Source organism: Pygocentrus nattereri, chromosome 8, assembly GCF_015220715.1.
Source record: "Pygocentrus nattereri isolate fPygNat1 chromosome 8, fPygNat1.pri, whole genome shotgun sequence".
In the NCBI taxonomy this organism is placed as follows: domain Eukaryota; kingdom Metazoa; phylum Chordata; class Actinopteri; order Characiformes; family Serrasalmidae; genus Pygocentrus; species Pygocentrus nattereri.
The window spans coordinates 23,608,601-23,630,109 of NC_051218.1; the positions used below are offsets into that span (position 1 = coordinate 23,608,601).

Here is a 21,509-nt window from a genome sequence, read left to right on the forward strand (position 1 = left end):
TCAAATTAATCCACGTATGGTACATTTAGTTTTTGTGTAAACAGAAAATTGCAGTAAGCATGAATGACACCGAGAGATAGACTGCTGGACTGCAAAACAGATCTATCTGCTAATACTTTGATGTCAAAGAGAAGTTTAATAGACAGCATGTGAGTCTCTGCTTCATCGATATAGAGAAAAGAAGATAACAAGCACAGCTTGTCTAGCAGGAATTCCATTTGGCGCATAAAATATTCCTTTCAGAGGTTTATTGATGGGTCTTACCACATGCTATATTTTAAACATGAATTATAAAAAGCCTTGAGGAAAATGTCTCCCCCGCAGTTTAATCTTACCTCCCCATTAAGTATTTATTAATGGGATAAAGCTAGCTGCAAAAACACACCTTCAGTATCCTCCCAGTGTTTTATGCATGAGCCACAGGCCTAGAAAGGCCTGTTAAAGCTGATGATAGCCACCAGGGAGTTTTTGACAACCAATGGCGGCGGTCGGCCGACAGCCTCCCCAAAAGCATCTCAAGACAGGAACAAACATGGGAGAAAATGTTCAAGTACAACGACATCTGTGTTTGTTCATGGCATAAGCTTGTGCAAGATGTTACGCAGGAGCTTGGCAAACAGACCCAAGAACAGTGCTTGAACAATTTGCCAGCCTGAACAAAGTTATTCAGGTGTTTACACTGCGGGGGTTTAACCTCAGGAAAAACTAATCAGGTTCTGGTAACATGGAAGCAGGAGCACTGTTTGAGCTAGAATGACCTGTTTCACTTGATTTGGTTTAACTCAGTTTGATAACAGCCTTCCCTCACCTCCTAAGTAAAGAGCCTATGTTTCATTAGAAGCCTATGCACTGCTAAATAGCCCCGGCAGGATCTAACTCAGAGACCTACTTTGTTCATGCAGGAGAAGGAGGAAAGGGACGCTAGGTGTCACCCTTGTGACTTTAAAATCGGTCTGCCCTCAAAATGATCTCTGCTATGGGCGCCATATTACACGTCTCGCTCCACCACTCTCTCCGCTTCAAAGTACGCTGTGGGGAGGGGAGGGGGAGATAAACACCGAGATAGATGAACTCAAGTCATTAAACACGAACAACTGCTTAAACGATCTTACATCTTACAAACATTAGACGAGTCTGATTTACACGTGGAATGCTTACGTTGATATCGTCCCTTCGTGCACCGCTTTTTCAATGCACACAACCTCGGGGTGCTCCTTTAGCAGCACACTGAGGCAAAGCGGTCAGCAATAAGGCAAGAGAGAGTGGATTTCTACAGGACAGCAGAGGCGCGACCTGTTTTTTTTTTTGTTCAGTTTCTGTGCAAAATTAATAAATGAGGAAAGTAGAGAAAAAAGTTTGACTCAACGGCCAGGATCACTGCTGAGAACAAAAATAAGCAACTATGAAAATGAATTGGTTTTGAAAACGTTGTAGAATCAGCCTTATTGTCACGGAACATTCATTCAAGAGGCGCAGCTGAAGTCACGTGATCCTGCTCTTAGCGCGAGACACCTCAACAACGCTGAAAAACGTCCCATCAGAGAAATGCATTCACATGGATCAGCCGACAGAATGTCTGTAATATCTGTTTATGCTTCGGTCTGTAAAATCGAAAGAGTAGGAAAGGGCCAGGCGGGTTACATTATGGGTGGCGAAAACAAAATGTGCCTGCATTCTAGTTTGTACGTTAACAACCATCGGTAGGTCAACGATACACGTTGCCCACAACTCCGCTTGTGGAGGCTGTTGTAGCCTTTTTATCCGGGCTCCGCTCCTCAGCAACATGTAGCCCAACCTGTCTGCAGACAAGAACTAAACATCATCGCGCGTGTATGAATGAGTTTACTACGAGTCGTTAAAGGCGAACAACGGTCAGAACTAAATGATGTCCGTGTTTAACTCTGAGTAAAAGTGCCTCTCAGCCTGCAGGAGCATTTGACTCTGTAGCGCCTGGAAAACAGTTTACATTCAGCAGTCGGTTTTCAACAGGCACCAAGCACTCGTCAGGACAGCCAAACGAATGAGTGAGATTTTTTGTCAGTAACTCAAACATGGCTTAAATCGAAAGCGAAACGCCTCTTCCGTCGCGTTACTAGAATCAAATTCAGAACAAGGTGGATTTCAGCGGTCCTGAGGGAAGAGAAGCGCGCAGCCTCCGCCGTCTCCTCTCCAACACTGGCCGAGTTTCGTAGCCGGGCTCTAGCCCCGCCCACCAACCGCTTAGGCTCCGGCGTGACCTCTGATTGGCTGAGCGGGACTGCGGGTCCCGAGACTGAGCGCTAGCCGCGCAGCTTCACCTCGGCCAGTCCGCGCTGGAGCCGCGTGAGAGGCACTGCGTTACCAATACCGATGAGAAACTAAAAACTACGGAAACTGGGATATTTCCACTGAAAACAGACACGTTTTCTCTCTCACTGTTTCGTCGGCAGACTTGAACTGAGCTTCTAAACGTTGCAGAAGCCTCACTCTATCCCTCAAGTACGGATTTGATTGCGCTCCGGCTGGACTAAAGGTCTCGGGTGAAGACATTTTCCTGAGAGAAACGCAGAGTTTTAGCGGAGAGTCTCGCTCGCTTGGGGATTACTGGAGCATCGGGCAGCGGACCGTGTACAATTTAAGACTGGTTCCTGCAGCAGCAGCAACATCAGCGTCGTCGTCGTCGTCGTCGTTCCACTTTCTGAGACTGGCCGATTTATTTTGCTACTGCACAGATTTTGTTGCTGTCTACCTGGATTCTTTATCGCTTCAATGGATTTGCGCTTTGCCATAGGCTAATTGCGGACTGATGAAGACGAGAGGCATCTTCGCTTGAGTGTGCCGTGTGGATTGGGCACAGGCTGCGCTTCTGAGAAAGCAGTTTGTGGCAAACGAGTCACGCGCGGGGGATCATGTTGATAAGACCGATCAATATTGAACTGGAACATTTTTAATCGTGTTTTTTTAACTTATGGACTTGCTCATGTATTTTTTTTCTCACTAAAACAAAATGGTCGGCTCGCAGTACGGGGCTGTGATAGCCTCCTGTCCTCTCCCGTGCTCCTCGTGGTTGTATGATTTTTCCCGTTCGTAATGCGCGTGCGTTTTTTTTAGGTGTTGTGAAGATATTTTTGTTTTTGATGATTATGATGCACATGCGAGACGCGGCCTCTGTGTTAAGATTGCGATGAAGTGAGTGGAAGTTTACCCCCTGCAGCTTTCAGCCGTTGCCGTGCGCTTCACTGTTTGCGTCTTGCGCTGCGTTTAAAAGGATATTTTGTGGGCAGCCGTTTGGGACGGAATGAGCGCGAGCTACTGGGACGCGTGTGACCGAGAGCAGTAACCGAGAGCAGGGACGAGCATCAACAGGTTTTCCCCCCCTTTTACCGGCGCCATGGACATCGCGCACGTTCTCCTGCGCCTTCTCCTGTGCTGCACGGGCGCCAGCGCCGTCTTCAACCTCAAATACTCGGTGGAGGAAGAGCTGCGCGCGGGCACCAAAATCGCGAACGTGACGGCTGACGCTAAGGTAGCGGGCTTTGCGCTGGGAAACCGCCAACCGTACCTGCGCGTCATCTCGAACTCAGAGCCCCGCTGGGTGAACCTGAGCCCCGCGGGGCTGCTCATCACTAAGCAGAAGATCGACCGTGACGCCGTGTGCCGCCAGACGCCTAAGTGCGTCGTCTCGCTCGAGGTTATGTCCAACTCCATGGAGATCTGCGTGATCAAGATTGAGATTATAGACGTGAATGACAACGCGCCCCGCTTCCCCGCCCCCCGCATTGACCTGGAGATCTCAGAGAACGCAGCACCCGGCACACGTTACCCCCTGGAGGGTGCGAGCGACCCGGATGCGGGCAGCAACGGCGTCCAGACGTACACAATCACGCCCAACGATATATTTGGCCTGGAGATAAAGACAAGGGGCGATGGGTCCAAAATCGCAGAGCTTGTGGTGGAGAAGACGCTGGACCGGGAGAGCCAGTCGCATTACACATTTGAGATCACGGCAGAGGACGGCGGCGACCCACCCAAAACAGGCACGGTGCAGCTCAACGTCAAGGTGTTGGACTCCAATGACAACAACCCTGTGTTCGATGAGCCAGTTTACACAGTGAATGTGATGGAGAATGCCCCCCTGAATACCCTCGTCATCGACTTGAATGCCACAGACCCAGATGAGGGCACCAACGGTGAGGTTGTGTACTCGTTCATCAACTTTGTTTCCAACCTGACCAAGCAGATGTTCAAGATCGACCCGAAGACGGGTGTTATTACAGTGAATGGGGTGCTGGATCACGAGGAACTGCGTGTACATGAGATTGATGTGCAGGCCAAGGACCTGGGGCCCAACTCGATCCCAGCACACTGCAAGGTAATTGTGAACGTGGTGGATGTGAACGACAATGCACCTGAGATCAAGCTGCTGTCTGAGAACAGTGAGATGGTGGAGGTGAGCGAGAATGCGCCCCTTGGCTATGTCATCGCACTGGTGCGTGTTTCAGACAGCGACTCAGGTGCCAATGGGAAAGTGCAGTGCAGGTTGCAGGGCAATGTGCCCTTCCGCCTCAATGAGTTTGAGAGCTTCTCCACCCTGCTTGTGGATGGCCGCTTGGACCGGGAGCAAAGGGACACATACAACCTGACCATCGTGGCAGAGGATAGTGGCTACCCGCCATTACGGAGCTCCAAGTCTTTTGCAGTAAAGGTTACAGATGAGAATGACAACCCACCGTATTTCACTAAGCCGCACTACCAGGCCATGGTGCTGGAGAACAATGTACCAGGTGCCTTCTTGCTTGCTGTGTCGGCACGTGACCCAGACCTGGGCATGAATGGCACCGTGTCATACGAGATCGTCAAGTCTGAAGTGCGTGGTATGTCTGTGGAGTCATATGTGACAGTAAATGCCAATGGAGAGATCTATGGCGTGCGTGCCTTTAACCATGAGGACACTCGCACCTTTGAGTTCAAGGTGTCAGCACGTGATGGTGGCGACCCTTCGCTCAGCAGCAATGCCACGGTGCGTATTGTTGTGCTTGATGTCAATGACAACACGCCTGTGATGACTATGCCACCACTTGTGAATGGCACAGCTGAGGTGTCCATCCCCAAGAACGCAGGGGTCGGCTACCTGGTCACTCAGATCAAAGCTGATGACTATGATGAGGGCGAAAATGGCCGTCTCACGTATTCCATCTCTGAGGGTGACATGGCCTATTTTGAGATCGACCAGATCAACGGTGAGGTGCGCACCACCAAAACGTTTGGCGAGAATGCCAAGCCCTCCTACCAGATAACAGTGGTAGCACATGACCATGGCCAGACGTCCCTATCAGCTTCAGCCTACATCATCATCTACTTATCCCCTGACCTAAATGCGCAGGAGCAAATGGGAGCTGTGAACCTGTCCCTCATTTTCATCATCGCCTTGGGCTCCATTGCTGCCATCCTGTTTGTCACCATGATCTTTGTAGCAGTCAAGTGCAAGAGGGATAACAAAGAAATCCGAACATACAACTGCAGGTACCCAAACAATTTATGATGAGGCTTTATTTATTTTACCAATGTCTGTATACATATTGTTCTTTGTTCTTCATCATATTAATCACAAGTGTGAAAGTAGAGACATGGGAGAGAGTTGCAATGCATGATTGATACTCTGGCTCATGTTAACATTGGCTTGTGGGTTTGCTGCTGTTAGTGTGTGCATGCAACTAGGCCTTACTGAGCTGCAGCCAAGGATGACTGCAGTGGCAGAATGTACCAGTGAAAAAAAAAAGGACAGGAGGCACATGGCTGTGTAGAACAGCTATATTTTTAACAGTGATTGACATCCCTGAAAGAACCCAGTGTTATTCTTTCAAAGACAAATAAATGATGACAAGTGTTCCAACACATTCAGACAGTGCAATATCTGGTTTCTTATTTGTCAGGCCCACATAATCGTCACTTAAAAAAGACAGGGGCAGCATGTTAAAATGATCTACAATCTTTCAAAAATGTCAGCTATGTTCTGGGAAAATGTGCAATTGTACTTTATAACACTGTTCTACTCTTAAAAGGGATTAGCAATGCCATTTGTACTACTCATATCTGTGCATGATGCCTATCAACAGATAGAGTGAACAAAGAAGATTGTGCCTTGCAGATCAAGCCTGGGCTGCGCCTTAACCGCCAATAAACATCAATTTAGTGTCAGTAGAATTCAGTGATTTCAATGCAGTGTTTTCCACAGCTCTTGTGATGTGTACTGACCAACTGTTTGATCAAAATATGAGAATATAAATCAACAGATCATAAGTCAGTATTCAAGTGACGTCCATATATATTGTGAGTATAACATCCTGGAAGGCATGACTGAAGTTATGCATCTCAAAGGCAAATCATGAAAATGTATGGCATGTTAATAATCTTTGACTTGTGGTGTGCAGATCAAAATATTATTTTGTTCATCTAGTGTACTTGGAATATTTGTTAATCTGTTACATAGACCTCTAAGTTGATTTCCTATCGCTATGTTACCACGCAACATTTCCATATAAATTGCTTTTGCAAATTTAACCTGAAGCCATTGCCATATTCCTACACCGAGCATCATTTTTGTTGACATTCCTGTCATGGGATGCAACATACCATGTTACCAGCCATATTAACAGAGATGTTTTAGATGAGCGTACATCGTCATGCATGATAGATTGTGGTTTCAAGTTTGAGTTCTAATATATTTACAAGAGCACCTATATTCAGCGAGAGGGTAAACTTGCTGGAGGGACCCTGTGTGTAAATTGCTGTGGTTCACATTTATTTTTTGTCTCCAGATATAAACCTGATTGAGGCTTTCAGCTCTCCCAGCAGGGGGGTAGTGAGAGTGCTTGATATGCTTTTCTTGTGCTCAACTCAGAGGCTCTTTTTTCTGGCTCATCCAAGATTTCTGCAATGAGAGGAGCCAAATACTACAGCTGCTTTTATTGAATAAAATATCACAACCATACACATCTATAGATCAGCTGTTACAGCATATATATATATATATATATATATATATATATATATATATATATATATATATATATATATATATATATATATATATGTATGTATATGTATATATATATATATGTGTGTGTTTGTGTTATGTTATAGTGCATTAAGTAGAAACAATTGGAATTTTTCATTTGTAAATAGTAAAGCTTGTGGCATTTTTAGAACTAAAGAAAAGTATCAGTTTGCATAAGACTGAAAATGTAGCACACAATGTAGAATAATTACCAACATTTTTGTTAAGCAGTATTCCAGTATTCTTGGAAAAGAGTTGTGTAAACTCTGAGTAAAGTTCTTGCACGGTACTTATAGAAAGTAACTTCTGTAAAGCTGAGCTCTACATAATTCACTATTGTAATTCACTATTCTGACTGCTTTTTGCCTGTCTGCTTGCCATTCAGGAACCATAGCTCAAACAGCAGCAGACAGATACAGTTTCTTTTTCTGCTAAGAAAATTTCATACCCTCTCCACTTTCATCGCCTGCTTTGAATCAGAGGAAGAAAACTGCTTTTAGATATCCTCCAATAGATAAGGTCCTTCAGTATTATCATTTTTCTTCACCAGAAAAAGCGAAGAACTTGGGTAGACACAGCCAGCATCCAAATGAAAAGTAGACTTGGGGGACATAGTAGCCATTAATAATATTTAAGCACAAGTTAAAAATGAGTGTCTGCCTTTCAGAAGAGTGTGAAAAGAACTGCAGTACTGTTTCAGGCCAATAATCATGCTGTTCGGGAAAAAAGAGGGGTCACCCGGGAAAAGCAGAAGCTGAAGCTGCTTACAACACAAACCTTCTTGTGAGCTTACAGGTTTGTGTCCAGGGTGAAAATAGTGCAGGCAAAGCAACCCTCCAGCAGGCATCTCAATATCTCTCATTTGCTGTGATTAGACTCAAAATACTCAGCTTGAGTCAGAAATAGCAATAAAGGATGAAAAAAAAATTAAAATTCAAATTTGTCTCCAACTGCCAGAAGGCCTGTCCAAAGCAAAAGAAAGAAATGAGTGTGGGTTGAGCTTTGAATATTATTGCTTACTCTCCTGATGGTGTTCAGTGTCATTTGTCGCTGTGTGTATTGTTGTGGTCCAGCATGTTTGCATTGTGCTGCTTGTTTGTGACAAGTCAAGCCGCCGAGCATGGAAATGCAAACAAATCAGGAATCGGCTCCATTGGAGGCTGGAGGTCACTTGACTGTGTCTCCTTGCCCGTGCCGCCAATGGGTCCCAGGCCTGGCACCTCAGTCAGAACCGGAGCCCTGCTCGGGCCTTGACTGAGGGTGCAGAGGGGAAGGCAGAGCACTGCTTTATTGAGTCTGTTCAGTTTCTTTTACCTGCGCAGGGTGGCGGAGTACTCCTATGGCAACCAGAAGAAATCCAGCAAGAAGAAGAAGCTGAGCAAGAATGACATCCGGCTGGTGCCACGTGACGTGGAGGAGACAGACAAGATGAACGTGGTGAGTTGCTCGTCTCTCACCTCCTCGCTCAACTACTTCGACTACCACCAGCAGACTCTGCCGCTGGGATGCAGGCGCTCTGAGAGCACCTTCCTCAACGTGGAGAACCAGAACTCCAGGAATGCTGCACCCAACCATGGCTACCACCACACCTTCACCGGGCAGGGCCCGCAGCAGCCCGATCTCATCATCAACGGCATGCCACTGCCAGAGGTGAGACCCGCTCTAATCAGTCTTACAGCCTGCCGCGGCTGCCAACATGTGGGGAGGGACAGGGAGGCATGGGAGATCTGGCTGTGTCTGGTCACCTGGGGTGAATGCCACAGGGTTGGAGAACAAGATGGAATCAGAGTTGTGTAGTGCAAACTAGTCTTTCGAAGCCTTGGCCAGAACTAGTCAACTGTTTGGATACTTTTTGTCATCTTGATAATGTAGGTCAGCAGTATAAAGTTTGGGTATTCAAACATATGGACTAATTCCAATTCTGTTAATTCCAATTTCGTCTCAAACTAAGAAGGGCCTGGTTCAAAAACTTTGAAAACAGTTCTAGTGTTGACTTGTTATGCCACTTATAAAGGGCATGTGTCAATCGTAACGTAAGTGCCTTTTGCTCATTAGTGATGATGCAAGCAGTTGATAGCCTATGTATGGACAATGCTGTGGTTGTGTCAAAGCATGGCACGCAAAAAGTTGGACAATTTCCAAAGTGGATTATTTGGCCACCTCTGTTTCTGCTGTTTGCTTTTTTTTTGCTCTGAGCTGTTTGCAAGAGCGGGAGTCTGAACATCTGCCAAATGCATTGACCCAGCTAATCGGCGGCGCTGCGTGTCATTTCAGGTGTGAGTATTAAGAATAATCATTGCTTAAATGCCTGATGTGCAAGTCAGGCCCCTACACTGCTGCTCTCTGCAGGTGGGCTGGCTGCACGAGGCTCTGTTAGGATTCCAATGGTACACAAATGCACACTGAGCTGGAGGTGTGGATGTGCAATCAAATTGAAAAAAGCTTCAGTTCACAGGGAGTGAGCACCGATCTTTATTTTATAGATTTATCAGATTTGTGAATCTATGAACTGGTGTGATGGTCCACTGTATGAACAGAGGAGTACACGAAGGAGTGGGTTGGTATCAAAGAGGTGAGGTAGAACGCAATATTGACAAAAGGGATAATTGAGAAAAATGACTCCATTTGAGCTTGTACATAAGCTGTTTGCGTGTCCGTGTGTGTCTGCATAGAAAAGAAGAACTGGACAGATTTACTGCTCCCTGAAAAAATTTAGATTAGCATTGAACCACTGATTGACTTTTTCAGTATGGCTCTCCTTTCCTAAAGATCATGGGGATCAATGAGGTGCACTAGAAGTCCATCCATCCATCCATCCATCCATCCATCCATCCATCCATCCATCCATCCATTTTCTAAGCCACTTCTCCGTCAGGGTCGCGGGGGGATGCTGGAGCCCATCCCAGCAGTCTTCATATTAATATATTGTCCTAGGCAGAAGTTGAGGGTGTTTAAAGGTCCTGTATTTTTCTTGTATTTTATTTTTTGCTGTAAAGTCCACTTATAACCTTTTTGAGGATTTATGCATCAAATTCACTATTATAATTCACTGTTAAGTGACCATTTCCAACTCTTTTTAGCCCCTTAGAATTCAACTTAGACTGCTTTGAAGACTGCTACCCTCAGTTCCGATTTTTTCTTCTGTATTGTGTCTCAAAAAATGGACTAAAACACTCTTCAGTGTGAATGTGCAGGACTAAACTGCTGTAGGCTGAAAAGGGCTATATAGGATCTAATTAAATGTGTTGGGTTTTGTGATATCATAAAAACAGTGTATTTAAAATGGGCTGTATTTTTAAACATGATTTCCAAATTTGCACGGCATGGACTACAGGGTAAATGACACAATGTTTAAAAGAATTTTATTTTGTTAAAAAAACAGTTTTCCATGATATGGGCCCTTTGAAAAACAGATATGGAAGACAAAAGTGTGCTGTTGAGGAAGCCTTGCTTACTACCTTTCCATGAACCAGGTTAGGTTGCACTATAATGAACTACACACCGACCGGACAGAGGAATTATGGAGTGCTGTAAAAACAAATGTAGGAGCACAGGCACAGTGGCTTAAGCCTCTAATAAAAGCACCTTGGCAGCAGGATTAGGGGACCTCTATTTATTTTGGCAGATGAATAAAAAAAGAAAAGAACACTAGAGGAGAGAAATAAGTCTGCAGATTGAGTGTGATTCAAAGCTCATTCGTCTGATGCCTATGCATTAGAAGAAAAAGCAGGAGAAGCAGACAGACTGTTAATGCCAGACGTCTGGGCATTTTCCAATTTTCTCATGGCCAGTGATTGTTCTGATAAAACCCATTGCTCACATGCATGCAGACTCCATAACGCACTGTGCTCCACCTGACGTTGACAAACATCTCTTTAACCACAGTCCTGTATATTCCTCTTTCTGAGCTCAGAGATAGAGAGATGATGGCATTAGGGCTAATCTCTCTCTGCCTGTATTTGTGCATCTCAGTAAGACAGTTTTTCTCCCCATTTTCCATAGCTGAATATAGTGGCTCAAATAATTTCTCCTCCATTGTGACATTTATAAAAGACAGTGGCTCAATTTCCAGATATTGTTGTTTAAGAAAAATATTGTCAGCGTAATTACATGCCCATTTATGTGGAGCACAAACAAATGTTGTAGCTGTGAAATGGCTGATAATAGCTCCGTCATGCCTTGCAAGCCTGGGCTTGAAAGCACTTGACTCCACAAGGCTGGGTTTCCCAGAGGTCTGCCCAGGACACACTGACTAGTGCGCCGTTCTGATTAACAGTGCATCTCTCTGTCCCCAAAAATACCCAGTCCAGGCCCCTGGGCTGTGTCGTAACCATTCATGATTCAGATGTCATTTGGAGAAGTTGTTTGTGTGTTTACTATCAACTCCCATTTGTAGCTTATTTTCCAGAGATTTATGTACTTTGACGAAATCAATGCTAGTGTTATGTCTAGGGGGGGAACTACAAATTACAAACCAACTACTGACTGATTACTCACTGGTGAACACAGACATTTTGTGCATTTTAGCAGTCGTAGCTTTGGCTGCTTCTCAGGTTAAATACATGCACATGGTGGAGGCAGTATTCGTGTCAGATGTCCTGCCAGCCGAACAAACTGCCATTGAACAAGGAACAAGTGCACACATACCAGCCATGAGAATTATGGTCTAAGATAACAGTGACATGAATCTCAAGAGCTCAAGGCCAGCTCTCTGCTTCTAATACTGTCTTTCTCTAGAGATGGTTTTATACTGGCTGTCCCCGAGGATCCAGGCCTATTGTTTTGAGGAAGCGCAGTGCTTAAACCTGCCTGTGGTTTATCTGTAGAGCGGCATGCAGGCCAAAAAAAAAAACTCTTGCCAATTACACTGGAGCTGTTTGCAAAGGATTCTTTAAAGACAGGGGAGCGCCCCTGGCTATGTGCTTCTGAATTGGTAGCGTGTACTGCTGTGCTTCACGCCACCTGTGATACAGTTAATAAGATAAAATTCTGTGGATATTGATCTGCATTGAATTAGCTTTATGTGAAGAGATATGGCAGATCTATTCCATTGGATCTCATTACAGCGCTAAATGGAGTGTAAAAAGGGAGGCCTCCCATTTTCTTCTTCTTCTTCTTCTTCTTCTTTTTTTTTAATTTTAGCAAGCTAAAGGAAGAAATCTGTCCATGACTTTGCCAAGTTTTGCTCAATGCTAATTGAAGTATTCCTCCACCAGATGCTAGCATTCTGCTACCTGAGAAATTACTACATAAATCCCATATGGGATTAAGATACAGTTTACAGTATGGGTTTAGTTGCTCAGTGAGCACCTATACAGTGGTTCACAGCACAACTTCATGTTGACAGTAGTGCTAATAGATACACTGTAATGTGAAGTAAAATTGTGAAAGTTGTATACTAATTTTAATGATAAAAAAAAACAATATTAACTGCATATGTGCTTAATGCAGACCTGGTATACTGGATTAACATACAATGATGGTACCCTTCAGATTAGCAATAAAACCGTTGATAAATACTGAGCGTTATATCTATGAAACACACTCTTAAAAATAAAGGTGCCAAAACGGATCATACTTTAAAGAATTGCATTTGTAAATTACATGTGTCTGTGTAAAGTTGCTAAATTTCCTTCAGGATCAATAAAGTATCTGTCTATCTGTCTATCTAAAGAACCTCCATATAATGTACATGCAGTGTAGACCTTTGTATTATCTGAAAGTTGTTTAGACATTTGAAAAGTTCTTTACACTTACACGTTTACTCACACATATACAAAAATGGTTCTTTAAGATATTAAAACGCACCCCTGAAAGAACCAGTTGTGGTACCATTGTTGTATTTGCCAAGCAATTTTTTAGTTTAGAATTTTTTTTTACTATTTTGAGCATATAACCTGACAGTTAACTGCAATTTGTGACATTTATGAAGGTTTTCCAGCAGACTGCCCCCCTGAAGGGATTGAAAAAAAAAAACATTTTAAAAACTATAAGAGTGAAATAACTAACAAGTGTCATTTCTTTTTGGCTGGTTAATAGTCACAATACTGTGTGAGGTTCTCTTTGGCATAATTATAAGAGAAGAAAACCAAAAAAACTGTTCAAAAACAACAAGCAGTGTCACATTTGTAAGACATTCTATTAGCACAGAGAAGCGTAGCACTCAGGAAGTGTGGGTTCATTCACTTTTATTAATGCTAACTTTACAGATATTTACTCTAACAGATATTTCATCTGATTTGGTGATTCTGTGATATTATGATACAAATGCCTTTTTTTGTTTTAAGGATGATATCAAAGTTTTAAAATGTTATGTTTTATTTTTTTCCCCAATATGTTAAACAAAATAAGCATGACAACTAAATTTTGTAATAAAAAAACATGTCATTTAATTAGGAGTACCCAAATTTTGCATATGACTGTATATTTGGAAAATAAAATGATACTGAATATGATGAATACCGTCCAGCTCTAGCTTAATATGCAGGTTGTTGTTACATTTACATGGCCTTCTTTTCTATGGAGTAAAGCCAGAATATCTTATCCAGTTTACAGCTTTACAACCTATGGACATGAAGCCCAATTGCACCAGACATTCTAACATGTTATTATCAGTATTTAAAGCAAGCGTCACGCTCAACTGATGTTCTACATTTCCTTCTGCTGCCAATCACCCGCACCTCCCTCTGGCTTCTCTCTCTCTCTCTCTCTCTCTCTCTCTCTCTCCATCTCTCTCCTTTGCCTGCATACACAGACTATCTCTATCCCTTCCTCCTCTCTCTTAATATCTTAATTACAAGACATCTGGGCATTTTTACAGGATACTATACAGCCTTGCTTGAAAAAAGAACACAAGAACGTCAAACTTTACCAAACAAAGCCTTCCTTTCTGTCAGACCCTCTGATTATTAATAGAGCTGCAGTTTCTATTGTGTTCATGTGCTAATTACAGTTGGCTTCTTCTTTCCACCATCATGTTTGTTTTCGGTTTCCATTTCCCTTACACAGATTTTTCATTTGTAGCATGAATGCTTTCCAAAGCTTTTTTTCCCTTTTTTTCTCTTTCCCTCCCGGAGAAGTTGAACTTGTAATGTATGATACTGAGCGTCTTGCTTTTTGTTTGTTTGGTTGGTTGTTTTTTTTTTCTTTTTTTTGGAGAAAGGATGTATTGACTCATTGAAAGCAAGTGGGGTTATGTGTTTCTCCAGCTTTCATCACGTTAAGCCAATTAATCATCCTAAATCCCATACAAGATAAGGTAAAGGTCACAGCATGCTGCCTCCCTGAAGGGCTTTCTTGCACTGGGCTGCATTGATGAGGTGCAGCAATTTGAGACACTTTCATTGAGAGATGCCTTCCATCTCTGTGAAAGGGGGAACTAATCAGAAGAAGAAGAGCAGAAAAAAAATTACATCAGACTGTGAAGAATGGCAACTAAACCTTGAACTCAAAATGCTAATGTTTTTTTTTTTATCAATCTTAGCCTGTCTGTACTTTGATGTCACCTTTTCCTAGTGTGAAGAGAAAGAGAAGTGCAAGTGTGCAAAACTAAAGAGAGAAGGAATTAGAGATAGAGAGAGAGAGAGTCTTATCTCGAGCACCTTGTGATGCAGGCTGATTGGGTTCTGGCAGATGAAGATGCAAATTATCTTAGAAGGTTATATTTGTGAACTGCTGATTTTCTGGCACTTTGCCTTTGAGAGCTCCCCACTAACAGAGCAATTCCATCAGAATAGTAGAAATGCTTACTACCTGCTCAGCCACTGTTGCTCACATACGGCAGCAACAAAACGGCAAGCAATCCTATTTGCTCTTGATCATTCTAATGTATAGCTTGCAGATGATGCCTTGATGGAGTCCATAATGTGAAAAGCCATAATAATCTCTGTGACTCATTGATTTTAAGGTGAAGTTGTTCTATTTAAAGAGGATCAGGACTGTATGGCACGCACACATAAATCAGCCACATAGCAGGTGGGCATCGCCAGCAGGCACAGCCCCCGTTGCTGAGCTACATCTTTATATGAGAGAGGACATAAATATGTCATAATAAGCAAAGGCAGCCAATGGCGCTTCCTGGGGCCACTAACCTCTGGTCGGCATGAGCGCATGCAGGCTGCAACTGCAGTATCAAAACACGGGCGGACCGACACAGGGTGACATGAGAGCATCCACACAGCTCTAAACACATACGCTGGCTGCTGAGGCTGAGCGACAGGCCGGCACACTGCAGCCAACAAGCAATAATGGCAGAGTCACAAAACAACAGAGAGAGGGAAGGAAGGAAAATACATTCATGATATTCCATTCTTTTTTTAGCCATGCAGTCATCTTTTTTACCTCTCAATAACCTTGACTATTTGAAGAGGAAAATGAAGCGAGCCCCTGATTTCTACAAGGGTCTTTTCCATAAAGCAGAACTGTGACTGCTCAGCTTATCATGCTCTCTTTGCCTCCTAAACAGAATTTTCAGTTCAGTGCAAGCATCTCCATGAAATTGTGCACTGCACCTGAAAATGCAAATGTAGGCCTTCACCTACTTGCTTGAGTTCAACGACACAAATTAAATAAACACATAGGAATGGAATAGGATGGAAGGCATAAGAATGCAGGAGCCATTGAGGTATCAGTTTTACACTTAAATAATGTTTTATAATTCAAATGGCATATATCGCATACATAGAAAGAAAAGTGAGAGTGAGTGGGCTTTTCAACATTTTAGACTAACAAGCTAATCTGATTAATTAAAGTTCTTATCAAGCTAATCTAAGTCATTTAAACAAATCTGTTTAACGCAGACATGTCTTACATACCAGGAAACAGTTTATCTCAGCAACATGCCTCTCACACTGAGTCAGATATTATTCTGAATCTGATTTCTAAAGCCTGAAAACTAGATGTGGATATGCTCGCAGGTTATATAGCTGTGATTACACTTTAGTCTGCGTCCATTTGTGTTGACTTTAGTTCTTAAAGGTAAGAAGATCTGTGATTGCTCTTTAAAACAGAAACGCATCTTAATTTGTTATAACTGAAAAGCATTGTATATCCGGGGTTTAGAAACCTCCTGCTGCTCCTCATGTTAAATGAAAATCCATTTGGCTCACTTTTTGGCTTCCTTTGAAATTCTTTTCATTAAAAAAAGGCAAAAAAGAAAATGTGCATTTGGAAGAGATCAAGCACAACAGAATATTTTTCACACTTTCCCAAAGCAACACTTAATGTGTGATACTGCTGAGATTTTCAGTGGGAAGATGGAACCTGTGAAAGCAGTCCTGATGGAAATCTCGCTGGCCAGAGAAAGATACAGTGGAGGCACACAGGAGAGAAAAATAACTTCATTAAATTATTCTTTCTGTCTCTCTCTCTCTCTCTCTTTTCTCCCTCTCAGCCTCATCTCTCATTAACACAGATTTAGCTGCCAGCGCTGAAAATGCCCGCAGTTAAATTAATAGGATGGGAAAGGTCGGCCTACATTCCTTAGCACGAACCATACCAGTTGTTATTGCCACAGGGAGTGTGGAAAGGCAATTTTTTTAACCATATACATTTCATCACCATAACACTTAATATGTGCAAATACATTCCCCTCCTTTACAGTTGGGGTGGCTGCTCTGACATTGCTCAATTATTTCAGCAAAGTGCGCAAGCTACGCGCTCACTGATGTTATGCGTGGAAGAAGTGGCAGAATAAAAGACAATAAAGCTGTGTGATGCGGAGTGGATAATCCCTATAGGCTACAGCCGATTGAAAGTGGTAATAAGTGCCATTGATGACAGAAACTGCTTCCCAGATAGCTATCTCAGCTGTAAGCAATAAGAGTCAGAGGACTTGGTAAAAAAAATAAATAAAAAAAAAAGATTTATTCACATATTTATTTATTTTACATTGAGATCAAATGCAAAGACCACAACAGATCCTAACAGTAGTCATTATGTCTTTTTTCCCCCTGATAAGAGCACTCAGTGATCAAGTGTCACATTGTGATTTTTCTCCAATGCAGGGGTGGAAAGGTACTCATTAACATTTACAGCTAGCTGCGCTTACAAAAACTGATTATGAATTCATTTGCAGCTCTCCCATTCATCTCTGGTTACGTCACTCAGATAACAGGATGTTCTCTGACCCCCGCTATAGAGGATGATGTGCCAATGTGCTAACTCATTCAGAGAAGTGGCAAGGCCATTGTGCAGCATGGCAACTCAGAGAGGAGAGTTTAGTTATTGCGAAATAAAAATAAAAAATAAAAAACAAAAAGGCATGTGCAGAGAAAAGTGACCTTTTAAATTGCCCTCTTCCCTCTGCCTAAAACTAAAAGGAAGTGAGGAGATGCTGGCGTTTTATCTCCTCTGCAGCTGCACCAAATGCCAGCTCCTGCATGTGTTATCATAAACGAGAGGAATATGCATGAAGCTTGTGCTGCTCACACAAACAAAAAACATGTTTCCTGACATGTTTCGAAATCCAAAAAGGCCCAGCGTTTTGTGCCGCTGCTCCTTTTCTCAGATTAATATCAGTGTACGTAATTGTTTGTGTATTGATTGCCTCTGATTCCCGGCTTCCATACGTGGTTGATAAAAACCTATGATATATCGAGTCAATTACACATTAAGAGCAGCTTGTTATTCCTGGCCTCTATGTTTTGATATTAATGAATATATAAATACAGATTCTAAAATCCTAATCAAACAGCAACTGGACTGTGTTTCCTCTAAGAATGATTTCTGTTTTCTCCATGTTTACTTCAATAACAGTGAGCAGCTACCCCCCCTGTCTCATCGTCCATGATTGCATTGGATCCTGTGCTGTTTGTCTAGGTAGGCAGCCTGCGCTGATTTTTGTGGAGAGGCGGCTTAATGAACAGAGAGATTGTTGGCAGGGCTGGCAGTAGCTCTGTAGATGCGTGGCTGGAAAAACAGCAGGCCAACGTAATTGTGCATTGTTCATCCACAGAACAGGAGGCAGAGCATGTAATGAGCTGTAGCACTCGCTCACGTCTGGCCTAATGGAGTATGACCAGCACCAGTCCTTCCGAGGGCCTTAGCCGCTCCTGTCGTCTCCGTGACTCGATCCATCCTGCGCCCCACAGCCACTCCCTTCTTTCTAGCTTGCTTGGTTCCTGAACATGTTGTTTTAGCTTTTCATTCTGAATAACAGAACTTGAAAAGCAGGCAGATAAACAATTCTGAATTTCAGGGAGAGGAAAAAAAAGTGCTGATGTTAGTCGAGAGATATTGAGATGCCTTTTCGGTTTGCTTTATTTATTTATTTTTTCTCAGCAATCCTGTTTTGCATTTTGATTACTGTAGTCCCTTGAAAGTAATTCAAGTAGGCCTACTTCACTGATTTGCTTCCCCATGACTTTCAGGGTAAAGGCCCTATTGGCTTTTTCTAGCCCTGAACTGCAGGATATGTTGCTTCACCCAGGGCATCCAAGGACACCTACACAAATTAAAAAAAATAACTACTTCAAAAACGTTTTTATCAGAGATCAGGATGTGGCAGCAAAGAAAAGTGCAGGTCTACCATGTAGTGGAAGGTAAAAGAGAGTTTTAAAGTGGTCAGAAAGCATTTTCTGAGAGCGGTCTGTTACACACAATGGAAAGGCGCCTTGACACTCCTGTCACGTCCAGAGTTTGATGTCCCACAGCCAGAGAACCGGAGTTAATGAATGAGATCGGTGTGCTCTGATTCGCTGCTCTGTTCCTGTACGCTGTGCTTTCAGCAGGGGCTGTAGCCTCGCTAACTACTCACTGATGAGGCAGCTGTTCTCTGAAAGAGAGAGAGAGAGAGATTGGCTACATGAGGTTGACGAGTCTTGTTTCTCAGCTCTAATGACGTGGGTCTTAATATCTCCTAAGGGTCTACTGGAGCAGGTCACTGTGGAGCTGCGCTTTCTTCATCCTTAACTTTTGAGGCTTCATTAGCCTAAAGCCATCTGACAGGGGCCGTTATGGTAAAAAACATGCAGTCCGTTGCATGGACACACCCAGAACAGTGCACAGCGATTGGCTACAAATAAAGCTGGGAGAACGTGGGGGGAGGAGTACTGTTCCCTGTTGGTATCTTGTTTATTATGTCTTGGGTGTGTCATGTATGAAATAGAGGGAGACTCTGGGGTTCTTAGCCTCTCCCCAGAGAGTATGATTAATTGTTATTGTGCTCTATTTTTATGTGGCGCCCCCTGAAATGCATAGGTGTAGGTAGGCTGACAACACTGCCTCAGGCACACTCTGACAATGTTTGCTTTATGGTATTTTCATATTTTATGGCCCCTGCTGATTTAGCTACTCCAGAACACCGCTTGTCATTAGACATAGTACTGGTTCACTCTCTGGTGTAGTTTAAACAGTGTGACGAGCCTTCTCAGTCAGCAACAGCCCTGCATGCTCCTATCGACTGCGTGAGTTTTTACCTGGGCAGAGTTGCCAAAGTTCAATATTCCAATGTTTTCCAATGAAATACTTTGTGGCGTATATTTGGAAATTATTGTGTTTTTACTGCTAATCAAAATGTTTTTCATGAGCTCACAGATATTTTGATCTACAGGCATAAATGGTACCTAAAAAAAATATGAATAGTGTAGATCATGTTCATATACACATTTATTTCCAAAAATAAATTTTGGAATTATTATTTTCTTTTTGGAAACTCCCCAAAAAGTAGTTTTTAGCAGCTAACGAGGCATGAAGAACTTATTCATTCCAGGTGGCTGCTTATGAAGCTGCAGGAGTAAAGTTGATGTCAGAGCAACAACAAACTTCTAAGAATCTAAAATACATGATTTTGTTATTGCATGCATAATTCCATGTGTCATAGTTTGAAGCTCTTTCATTATTTTATTATATTGCAACTACCCCATTACCAGCATACTGGAATACCACTCAGCTCTAGGAGGCGATCTACACAGCTTACGAGAGACAATCTTTGCCAGACCAAGAGGCATGGGAGTGGCTTCCGCTCTGACTTTTCATCTGTACGCGCCTTAGTAATAATTACTCGCTGGGACTAAGCCCAGATTTGGCCTTGTTTTGCCTAAGACAACGGGGACGGGTCTGTCTGGGCTCACTCTGGCTCTGAGGCATGTCTGAGGCTTAGCTGCTGGATGATGGCACTGAAAGCCAGGTGGGGAGAATGCGAGACAATGGGCAGGCAGCCCCGCAAGGCCAGCTGGGGGAGAGTGTGGAGAGGAGCGGGGCTTTTTGGCTGCTGTGCTACCTGAACCACCCAGGGCTCTACTTACTGGGTTGAAGATGGAGAGAGAGTGAGGAGGAGAGGGAGAACGAAAGAGGTAGAATGAGAGAGAGGGAGATTCTAATTATAACCCTCCAGCCACTGTGTTATGGTGGGCTACGCCAGGCTCCAGCTTGCATGAGCAACTGCGGAAAGCTGACTTTTGGTTTAATTTGGAGGACTAGCAGTAATCCAGACTAAGTCTCTTAAAGCTGCAGCTTCCCCTCTGTCGGATTATGGGGCTGTCTTTAAAAGGATAAGAGCTGCTTATCAGTGCTTCCCTCAACACTTCTTAGCAACTTCAAAAATATATATTTATACCAAAGAGCACTGGTTACATTCAAATAACACTGCTGGATATTTGGGTTTATGGCCTATGTCATTGAGATTATGCACACATCTAACAATCCAGATCAAAACACATCATGAAAAAGGAGCAGAATTCACAGGTTTGCAAAGTGCTAAATGCAAACATTCAGTAGAGCATAATTAAGCACTTTACCTATGTATTAAAAGAAATGTCCAGCTGTTGTGTAACATCTCTGCTACTGTCTAATAAGATGTTGCTGGCCTAAGAATTAAACGTAGAATATGAATATCCAAATGCACACCAAAGGAAACGCGATCATCAAAGCCATGTTTTGAAATTAGCACGTCGCATGAATTTATCTCTGTTCTGAATAGCACAGGCTTTCAAACAAGCTCAGCCTGTTAGTTGTTTGCTTAGCATTTGAAGCATCCTCTTCCCTTGCCAGGACGTAGATTGACATGAATGGATATGAAATGCCTTTCAGTTTACACTTAAAATATATTCCCTATTTGGAGTGATGGTAAGGCAGCTGAAGATGTATTTACTCTTTTGCCACCAGCTTGAAATAAACATTTGTGAAGTGGCTAACTCTTAGATCTGGGTGAAACTTCTTGACAAATACTTTTTTGTTTTTTTTGTTTTGTTGTACAGATGCAGAGAGAAAGGAGAGGGATGATACTCCCTCCAATTTAGCCCTGTTTGTCTGAGACATCGTTAATGAAGTGTTACTTTTTGTCTCCTTTGTTTTTTGGCTGACTGGCTGTCAGAGCTAGTGGGGAATAGACACCAATCTAGCACTTGTCACCATACAAGTTGTTTGAAATCGCATGAAAGCGAGAGGCTGTCATTTATCCCAAAGGGGTGGAGAGAGCGCAAGAGGGGATTTCAGGGGAGAGAGAGAGAGAGAGAACGAGAGAGAGCGAGAACAA

The 21,509-nt window shown here is 43.0% G+C and overlaps 1 protein-coding gene across 4 annotated transcripts in view; it reads left to right on the plus strand.

The window, feature by feature from the left end:
- The first annotated feature begins 2,281 nt into the window (after positions 1 to 2,281).
- The window catches only part of pcdh19 (protocadherin 19), a 59,656-nt gene continuing 40,428 nt past the window's right edge, over positions 2,282 to 21,509 (plus strand). The window contains exons 1-2 of one of the 4 annotated variants that reach the window (XM_037540487.1): positions 2,282 to 5,502; positions 8,341 to 8,473. In XM_037540487.1, the coding sequence (XP_037396384.1) occupies positions 3,371 to 5,502; positions 8,341 to 8,473 (2,265 nt within the window). In that variant the 5' untranslated portion in view covers positions 2,282 to 3,370. Of the gene's footprint in view, positions 5,503 to 8,340; positions 8,687 to 21,509 lie in introns of all 4 variants that reach the window. The other 3 variants (XM_037540488.1, XM_017698451.2, XM_017698453.2) reach the window with 3 other exon arrangements.